The sequence below is a fragment of the Lepidochelys kempii genome, chromosome 19 (genome assembly GCF_965140265.1).
Source record: "Lepidochelys kempii isolate rLepKem1 chromosome 19, rLepKem1.hap2, whole genome shotgun sequence".
NCBI lineage: Eukaryota > Metazoa > Chordata > Testudines > Cheloniidae > Lepidochelys > Lepidochelys kempii.
The window spans coordinates 9,730,344-9,740,104 of record NC_133274.1 but is presented as its reverse complement, the minus strand read 5'-3'; the positions used below and the strand labels follow the sequence as shown (position 1 = coordinate 9,740,104).

At 53.3% G+C, this 9,761-nt stretch overlaps 1 protein-coding gene across 1 annotated transcript; it reads right to left on the bottom strand.

Annotated features, from left to right (window-relative positions):
* Window positions 1-4,385, bottom strand: SH3BGRL3 (SH3 domain binding glutamate rich protein like 3). The gene is made up of 3 exons (XM_073317602.1): window positions 4,200-4,385; window positions 1,688-1,855; window positions 1-940 (listed from the first exon to the last, which is right to left on the bottom strand). The coding sequence occupies exons 1-3, from the start codon at window positions 4,245-4,247 to the stop codon at window positions 875-877; spliced, it is 282 nt and encodes a 93-aa protein (XP_073173703.1). The 5' UTR covers window positions 4,248-4,385; the 3' UTR covers window positions 1-874.
* Between the last annotated feature and the right edge of the window lie 5,376 nt (window positions 4,386-9,761).

Sequence of the window (9,761 nt, the reverse complement as noted above, 5' to 3'; positions counted from 1 at the left end):
AAAGGCTTAGTAGCATTTAATAGCATCTCAGAAGACAATAGTGGTTAGAAAGATGCTTTTTGGCAGGAAAACAAAATGCACTTGGTCCAGGTTGCAGAAAGGCAGCTCAAAAAGGAAAGACAGGAAGGCTGGAGCGTCAGACATTCTGGAACAACCCCTGAGCCCTAGGGGCTCCTAAAGGGAGCTTTCACATCACATCAGTACAGGAATGTGCTAATGGAACTGTATGGGTCCCCTAATAGCAGATCTGCCCTCACCACCCACCCCCTCCGAGCCTCTTCCAGAGAGCTCTGCACTCTACTGAAGTCGTTTTATTTGTTTCATCCTCCCCACTCTGGCTGATGAGGGAATTCAAACCCTATCCTTGTGCAATGCTTCTGCACTGAGTTTAAACAGCAAACCGCCCTCAGGTGCCAGCATTTCTACGCTCAGAATGAGGAAGAAAGCACAAGCTGCTGTGTTTACACAGCCCCGCAGCTGGTGATAGGGTGAAAGAGGAAGCACACACCCTTCCCTTCTAAAGCACAAGACTCATTCAGAGGAGAGGGGCGCAGGAATAGCTAGGCTTTCCAACGGCCTTACTTCAGGTGACCTCCTTTCTATAGAGGCACTGGCAGCTACATTGTGAGCACGGCCCGGCTGGGTTGGAAGGAATGTGCAGTGACATCAGAGCTGCGTTGGACCCCTGTCAGACAATATCGGGGTGAGGGAGGAAGCAGGCAGCTGCAAAGGGGAGAGGTTTTGGTCATGGGGTTCCCTGCGGCAGGAGATAGATCATGAGGCCGGGATGGCACTGAGGGCCTAGGAGTTAAGGTGATCAGAGAGGCAGTTGGTGGGGAATGCAGAGTTAAAGTCCAGGGTGGGAAAGGAATGCTCAGGCTAACTTCAGGAACTCCTGCAGGGTGTTCTGTTCCACGGCCTCCACAAACAACTCGTAGTCCTGCAGGTAGAAAATGCAACAAAACTAGCTCAGAACAGGGACGGAAACAAAACCAGGGGCACACAGCTCAGGCGGGGACCCCTGCTCCACAGCAGCCAGGTGCACAAACAGAACAAGTGCTGGGAGGGAGAAAGTCACAGCTCAGTGGCCTTTCCCGTCAGGTTCAGGGCAAGCAAATATAGTGGCTTCCACTCGGTACCCAGCGGAACCAGCTTCACCTCACAAACTCCTATAGAATTTGTTGCGCAATCGCAAATGCATTGGCAGTTTTCAGAACGGACAACTGCAGCCAAAGGTGCGATGACAGGGCAATACGTAGAAGGCTTCCACAATGCAGTGGTAAGGTTCAGCAATCATAGAATATCAGGGTTGGAAGGGACCTCAGGAGGTCATCTAGTCCAACCCCCTGCTCAAAGCAGGACCGATCCCCAACTAAATCATCCCAGCCAGGGGGTTGCCAAGCCTGACCTTAAAAACTTCTAAGGAAGGAGATTCTCCCACCTAATGCCAGGTCCCCTTAGGACAGTCGCACAATGCCGTTTGCGTGTTAGCCTTCTCTCCTGCTCCATGTGGCCTTTAAACTTAAAGGACAAGGGCCTGTAGCGCCATGTCCAGACACCTCTCCCCAGAGAAAGCCTTTCAAATGCCCTTCGTCATTTGCACACCCGGGCTGGGAGATCAAGGTCAATACCAAACCCCTGGGTTCTGAGGTCCCGAGAGCCCAGCCACCTGGATTCTGAGCCTTACCCCACAGTAATGGTCTCCGTTGAATATCTGGGGTGGAATGGCTTTAGGATTGCCTGACCTGGTCCTCATTTCCTCCCGCAGGGCATTATCCTGGGAGATATCCACCAGTTCATACTTGATATTTTTCCCATCCAGGATCCTGGTCACTTCACTCTGCTGGGACTTGATCTGAAACACAGATTGAGAAGGCAGGTTACACTTTCCCCTGTGGCTGAATTTGGGATTCGGCCACTGTCAGGCTAAAGGTTCGAAGAGTTTTAAGTTTCCAGAAACACATACACAAACCAGGTGTGTGCAGAACAGGGACTCGGGACAGGAATCACGAGTCACAGCTGGGTATGGACCAAGTCCCACAGGAAATAGGGCGTGTTGGGGAGAAGTCAGTCACCGCTGGACAGGAATGGCGAAGACAGAGCCCTATTGGGAGTGGCGGGGGGGGGGTGTGTGTGAATGAATCCCAGCTGGAGAGACACCTGGCCCAGGGCGCATTAGTGAGTTTGGGAGGAGAGAAGCACAGCTGTGTCAGGGAGAAGGACCCAGCCCCAGGAGGAATTAGTGCATATAATGGGGTTGCAGAGATCACAGCTGGATCAGGTAAAAGGACCCAGCCCCATGGGGAACCACAGCAGAATATGGGGGAGGGAACCAGCCCCATAAGGTGTATAATGGGGTGAGGTGGGGTGCAGCATTTATAGCAGGATCCAGGAGATGGACATGGCCCCATGGGAAGTTTGGGTGCATAATGGGGGGTGCAGTGATCATCGCAGGATGTGGAAGGAAAGGGGGGATTAGGGTGTATAATAGAGAAGGACAGCGATCACAGCAGGATTTGGGACAGGTGCAAGGATCATGGCAGGATCTGGGAGATGGACCCGGCCCCAGAGGGAATTAGGATGCGGGGTGTGGCAATCACAGCAGAATGTGGGAAGGGGGTTAGGGTGTACAATGGGAGGGTGCAGAGTTGGGATTGTATTATGGGGGATGCAGATATCACAGGGGGATGGGGGGGGTTAGGGTGTACAATGGGAGGGGTGCAGCCATTACAGGGGGATGGGGGGGTTAGGGTGTACAATGGGGAGTGTGCAGAGTTGGGGTGTATTATGGGGGGGAGTTAGGCTGTATGATGGGTGGGTGTGGCAATTACAGTGGGATGTGGGGAGGGGGTTTCGGTTTACAATGGGGGGTGCGGAGTTAGGGTGTATGACGGGGGATGCAGACATCATAGCAGGATGGGGGGGTTGCAATGGGGGGGTGTAGAGTTGGGGTGTATGATAGGGGATGCAGATATCCCAGTGGGGTGTGCACGGGTTGAGTTTACAATGGGAGGGTGCAGAGTTGGGGGTCTATGATGGGGGGTGCAGATATCACAGTGTGGGGGCGCTAGGGTGTACAATGTGGGGTGTAGAGTTGGGGTCTATGATGGAAGGTGCAGATATCACAGCGGGATGGGGGGTTGGGTTTACAATGGGGGGGTGCAGAGTTGGGGTCTATGATGGGGGTGCAGATATCACAGCGGGATGGGGGGTTGGGTTTACAATGGGGGGGTGCAGAGTTGGGGTCTATGGTGGGGGGTGCAGATATCACAGCGGGGGGCGCTAGGGTGTACAATGGGGGGTGCGGAGTTGGGGTCTATGATGGGGGTGCAGATATCACAGCGGGATGGGGGGTTGGGTTTACAACGGGGGGGTGCAGAGTTGGGGTCTATGATGGGGGTACAGATATCACAGCGGGGGGCGCTAGGGTGTACAATGGGGGGTGCAGAGTTGGGGTCTATGGTGGGGGGTGCAGATATCACAGCGGGATGGGGGGTTGGGTTTACAATGGGGGGGTGCAGAGTTGGGGTCTATGGTGGGGGGTGCAGATATCACAGCGGGATGGGGGGTTGGGTTTACAATGGGGGGGTGCAGAGTTGGGGTCTATGATGGGGGTGCAGATATCACAGCGGGATGGGGGGTTGGGTTTACAATGGGGGGGTGCAGAGTTGGGGTCTATGATGGGGGTACAGATATCACAGCGGGGGGCGCTAGGGTGTACAATGGGGGGTGCAGAGTTGGGGTCTATGGTGGGGGGTGCAGATATCACAGCGGGGGGCGCTAGGGTGTACAATGGGGGGTGCAGAGTTGGGGTCTATGATGGGGGTACAGATATCACAGCGGGGGGCGCTAGGGTGTACAATGGGGGGTGCAGAGTTGGGGTCTATGGTGGGGGGTGCAGATATCACAGCGGGGGGCGCTAGGGTGTACAATGGGGGGTGCGGAGTTGGGGTCTATGATGGGGGTGCAGATATCACAGCGGGATGGGGGGTTGGGTTTACAACGGGGGGGTGCAGAGTTGGGGTCTATGATGGGGGGCGGGAGGAGAGCGGAGCGGTCCCGTCCCCCGGAACAAAAGCAGGACCGTGGCCGCTCCAGGGGAAGGGGAAGGTGCCGCAGCCCCGCCCCGCGAGCCCGTCGAGCCGAGGGGCCGGGCAGCCCGTGGGGAGGCGGCGCCGCCGGCCCCGGGCCCCGCTCACCTCCCTGGAGCCGGTCACCGAGGTGCTGTAGACTCGAAGGCCGGACATGGTGCCGGACGCGCGGCCGCTCCCTCCCCGCGTCTCCGCTCCGCCGCTGGAAGCTGCCTCCGCCCAGCGTGTGACTGCGGGGCGCCGATGGGGCGGGCGGCGGCTTTTCCCCGCCCCCGGGCGGCCGGCCCCCGCCCCGGCGCAGGATCCAGCGGAGGGGCCCCGCGGGGCCGGGCCGGGGTGGGCAGAGGCCCCCGCCCCGGCGCAGGATCCAGCGGAGGGGCCCCGCGGGGCCTGGCCGGGGTGGGCAGAGGCCCCCGCCCCGGCGCAGGATCCAGCGGAGGGGCCCCGCGGGGCCGGGCCGGGGTGGGCAGAGGCCCCCGCCCCGGCGCAGGATCCAGCGGAGGGGCCCCGCGGGGCCGGGCCGGGGTGGGCAGAGGCCCCCGCCCCGGCGCAGGATCCAGCGGAGGGGCCCCGCGGGGCCGGGCCGGGGTGGGCAGAGGCCCCCGCCCTCCCGAGGCTGGTGTGGGTTCCCTGTGCGCGGCGCCCAGTTCCAGCGTCCCGAGCCAAAATCCTGTAGGCGGGGGTCTGTGTCGGGTGCAAATGTTTACAGCCAGGGGTGTCAGCCACTGAATGGGACCGACTGGGGTCCACGTCTAAAGGACTCGCTCCCTGTGAGTGGGGTTCTGAGTGTGGACATGGCAAAGTAAGCCCTCCTTCCCCCCGGGTGCTGCGTCCCTGTGACCATCCCCTTTCTGAAGACTCACAGAAAGGAGGGTCTGGCAAGGACTTGAGGGGTCATCTAATCCATCTCCCCCCTGCTGAGACGGGAGCAAGCCCACCTAGACCATCCCAGACAGGTCTTGGTCTAACCTGTTCTTAAAAACCTCCAATGGCAGAGATTCCACAACCTCCTGGTAACCTAGTCCAGTACTTAACTCGCCTTTCAAAAGTATTTTCTAATATTTAACCGCGAGCTCCCTTGCTGTAGATGGAGCTGGTTACTTCTCATCCTTGTGCTCACCATCCTCTTTCTAACAGCCCTTAATGTATCTGAAGATGTAGCAGGTCCCTGCCCAGTTTTTTTAACCTGTCCTCGTAGATCAGGTTTACTGAACCTTTTATCATGTTTGTTACTCTCCTCTGGACTCTCTCCCATTTGTCCCCAGCTTTCTTAAAGTGCAGCACCCCGAACTGGACACAGTACGCTAGACGAGGCTTCACCCATGCCCCGTGGCAAGTGATAATTATCTCCTATGGCTGACATGCAACACTCCTGTTAATACACCCCAGAACGCTATTTGCCTTTTCTGTAACTGTATCACCTTGTTGGCTCATAATAATTTGTGATCCACTGTAATCCCAGATCCTTTTCTGCGCTAGCACGAGCTAGCTAGAAAACTCCCCGTTTTCTAGTTGTGCATTTGGTTTTTCCTTTGTAAGTAACATACTTTGCGCTTGTCTTTACTGAATTTTATCTTGTGAAATCCAGACCAATTCTCCAATCTGTCAAGGTCATTTTTGAATGTCCTCCAAAAGTACTTGCAACACCTCCCGGTTTGGCCTCATCTGCAAATTTTATGTATGTGCTCTCCACTCCATTAGCCAAGTCATTAATGAAGCGGACCAGCCTCTGAACACGAGCTCCCAGGGCGATCCTGCGGCAACAAGAGCTAACGTAATCCTAGGGGGTATAAACAAGAAAAATGAATAGGAGCAGGGAGGTGATTTTGCCTCTGTTTAAGGCCCTGGTGAGGTGGATTCTGCATCTAGTTCTGGTGTCTAGGTTTTAAAAAGGATGTTGAAACATTAGAGAGGGCACAGAGAAGAGCTCCAAAAATGAGTCAAAGGCTGACAAAAATGCCTTCCCCGTGAAGAGCTCAAGCTGTTTAGCTTATCAAAAAGAACGCCGAGATGGGACTTGACTACGGTGTACAGATACCTTCAAGGGGAGAAACTAGTGGGCATTAAAGGGCTCTTTAAGCTAGTTGAGAAAGGCAGACCAAGAACCAATGGCTGGAATTCAAATTTTGTAAAAAGTGCCTAATGTTTTAACAGTGAAGTTGATTAACCATTGGCCAAGGGAAGTGGCGGATGCTGCTCCTTGTACTGTCTTCAAATCAAGAGTGGATGCCATTCTAGATGTGTTTTAGTCAAACAAGTTATTACTGGGCTCAGCACGCAGGTAACTGGATGAAATTCTATAGTGGTATAGAGGAAGTCAGGCTACGTGATCCAGTGGTTCCCTCTGAATCTGTGAAACCCTTTTACTGGCTCTTCTACACATACACCTTTATCAAGGTTTCCCCCTCCCCATGGGAATTTGGTGCAGTAGTTGCTTCCATCAAGATTACAGACCACAAAAACCTCCTTGTGGGGAGAGAGACGGCACCAAAATATGCAGCACGTCTATGCAGAAATTCATGAAGAAACTTCCTTTCTGTGCAAAAGCAATACAAATCCTTATGGCTGCTTAAATCTAGGGGTCACCTATGAGCAACAATCGCTCAATTAATATTTTTGTTATGGCAACTTCTCTTACAAGTTCAGAGTCAAAGTGAACAAGGGCAAAGGATCACATCAACTGAATGCCCGTTGTTTCATTCACGGGGACTCTTCCTCACCACACGTGTAGCTAAGTCCGAGCACTGAAAGATTCAAAAATTTGACCCTCGGCTATTTCCGTCGGAGATTTCTGTGCACAACAAGTAATTTGGAAGAAAAAAAGATGCATTTTGGTGGATGCATCTCAAAGTGGCAATCTGCGTCTTTTCAAATACCATTCACGGACTATTCAGACAACAAAGAAATGCCCCTACCCAGAAAAGCTGCCCTCTCTATAGAACTTTTCCATGTAACTTGAGTATAGCATTAATATTTAAAATGTTTCAAATATTGATTAGTTCAATAGAAGTCATCAAAATTATTTGCGTAAACAGAAGAGTTTATTAAAGCAAATGTGTTGTCATTCTAGGTACAAGGCTGTTGGGATACCATACAACCCTGGGAACCATTTGATAGGTTTCCATAAGCTTGGTCAAAGTGAGAGCTGGCCTTCGGTGATGAAAGTTTGGAATTAAAAGAAGACCGGAGGGGGAGATATTGTAGCCACAGGTAGAATTCTCCAGATTCCACTGAAGTGCCCAAAGCCATGCTGCTGTTATATGAGTATCCCAGCAGCACTAAAGACACCAGCTAGTTTAACTTAGGCTTGGTCTATGCTACAAACTTATGGCGCCATAACTGTTCTCAAGAATGTGGAAAATCCATGTGACTGAGCACAGAATCATCGAATATCAGGATTGGAAGGGACCTCAGGAGGTCATCTAGTCCAACCTCCTGCTCAAAGCAGGACCAACTCCAACTAAATCATCCCAGCCAGGGCTTTGTCAAACCAGGTCTTAAAAACCTCTAAGGATGGAGATTCCACCACCCCCCTAGGCTTGACAAAGCCCTGGCTGGGATGATTTAACTGGGAATTGGTCCTGCTTTGAGCAGGGGGTTAGACTAGATGACCTTCTGGGGTCCCTTCCAACCCTGATATTCTATGATTCTATGATTCTAATGTAGTTAAACTGATCTAACCCCGTGTAGACAGAGCCAGGTCAACGGAAGGGCTTCTCCTGCCAACATAAGTATTCCACCTCCCTGAGAGGCAGTAGCTACCCCACTGTAGGTAGTATCTTCACTAAGCCCTGCAGGGACACAGGTGCCTGGAAGTGTAGCATTGTAGTATTCCTTCCAACAGTTAGTAAGCACTCTAGTGGTGCACACGGTTTTCTGCAAAGCCCTCAGAAACCACTCAGAGCAGCAGAACTAGGCCTTACATGTTTGCAGCCCGCCACCAGACATGGATTATTTCAGAGCCAACTGTGCCCTCCATCATCGTTTTTGTTGTGCAGCGAGTAAAGGACAACTCGAATCATAACACATTTTTATATCGAAAACACATTTAGCCCTTTTTTCCTGTTCTTAATTCATCTAACGCCGCAGCAACGTTCCGACAGATTTCTTCCTGTGTAGCTATCCCATAATTCCTGTGGAAACACTGCAGCTGGATTTGCAACAACTTGGCTGGATATTGCTTTGTGCTGATTTTTACATGCATATTGTATGTTTACTACCAAGGAAAACAAAATAAAAATGGGGGTAATATAGGTCAGACCAGAAATAGAGGCTCACACCTCTGGGAGCCGCATCTCTTCATCTCAAAACAACTGCCACAGCAATGTGTCATTTGGGGGCGAACTGAGACGTCAGCTACAGCCAGTCACAACCCAGCTCCTTATCAGAGAATCAAGCCCACTGTGGAAGCGGGGTGAGGTGTCACAGTGTAGTGCGCAAAAAGGAAGCTTTGGGTCAGGATGTGGCATGTCCTAGCTCTTTCAGCAGTCTGGCCATTGCAGGGATGGGGCACTGGGTGATCTGAGACCTATTTGGTCACATACCACCAGTCAAAACCCAGTTCCTTGATTAAGGAGTTACTAATTTAAATTTGTAATCACATGGCAAGATTAATTTATTACATTTTTTGAAATTTTATCTCACTCTGAAGTAATTTTAGCGTTCGAATAGGGAACGGGGAGCCACAGGGAACCTAGAAGAAGGCACCAACTTGTGCCTTCAGCACAGATCACTTGCTCAGTTAGCGCTCACCCTCCCCAAATCCCTATAACCTCCTCTGCTATCCACCATTCCCAATGCTTGTCAAGGGAAAGTATCCTTGAGAGCAACACTGCTTAGCCTAGCCCGTGGGAGGCAGAGGCCCCCAGCTTCAGCTTTCTGTTGTAATCACTCAACGAGGCTCCCTTTAAGGAGTACAGCATTCTGGCCTCATGCCCTGCCCTACATGAAGGTAGCGGGCATCCTGCTATCACAGAAGTGGGCAAACTACAGCCCACGGGACCCTCCTGCCCAGCCCCTGAGCTCCTGGTCTGGGAGGCTAGGCCCTAGCACTTCCCCTGCTGTTCCCCCTCCCCGGGCACCGGTGCACTGCTTTGGGCGGGGGGGCTGCGAGCTCCTGGGGCACTGCTGCTGCAGAGCCCGGCCTGACCTGGTGCTGGCTCCAGCCGGGCGGCACGGCTGTAGTGCCGCCAGCCACCGGTGCTCCAGGCAGTGTGGTAAGAGGCCAGGGGGTTGAATAGAGGGCAGGGCAGTCAGAGGGCAGGGAACAGGGGGGTGGATGGGGCAGGGGTCCCGGGGGGGCGGATAGGGCGAGAAGCAGGGCTGGGATAGGGGGCGGGGGCTGGGCTACACCTGGCTGTTTGGGGAGGCACAGCCTCCCCTAACCCACCCTCCATACAATTTCTGAAACCCGATGCGGCCCTCGGGCCAAAACGTTTGCCCGCCCCTGTACTATCACCTCACGGCAAAGCTACTGGCATGCACATCTGAGCACTCAGGGGATGCCATTACCTAGCTCCGAATGCCCCAGAAAGGAGGTAGCAAGCGCTGCAGTACTTTAAGGAAAAATACTCGCAGTTCCCATCAAACTCTGCCCTCCTGGAAGCACGTGATGAAAAGGAAGGCACAGTTCTGTGCCCAGTCTGAGCTGCTATTTGGATCTTAAAGGCT

Bases quoted from the DNA above. Each gene is read 5' to 3' on its own strand.
- SH3BGRL3 (XM_073317602.1), bottom strand. From the start codon at position 4,247: ATGTCCGGCCTTCGAGTCTACAGCACCTCGGTGACCGGCTCCAGGGAG. The intron at 1,856-4,199 runs GTGAGCGGGGCC...TCTGTGTTTCAG, and splicing joins CGGTGACCGGCTCCAGGGAG to ATCAAGTCCCAGCAGAGTGA. The intron at 941-1,687 runs GTAAGGCTCAGA...TTCTACCTGCAG, and splicing joins ACGGAGACCATTACTGTGGG to GACTACGAGTTGTTTGTGGA.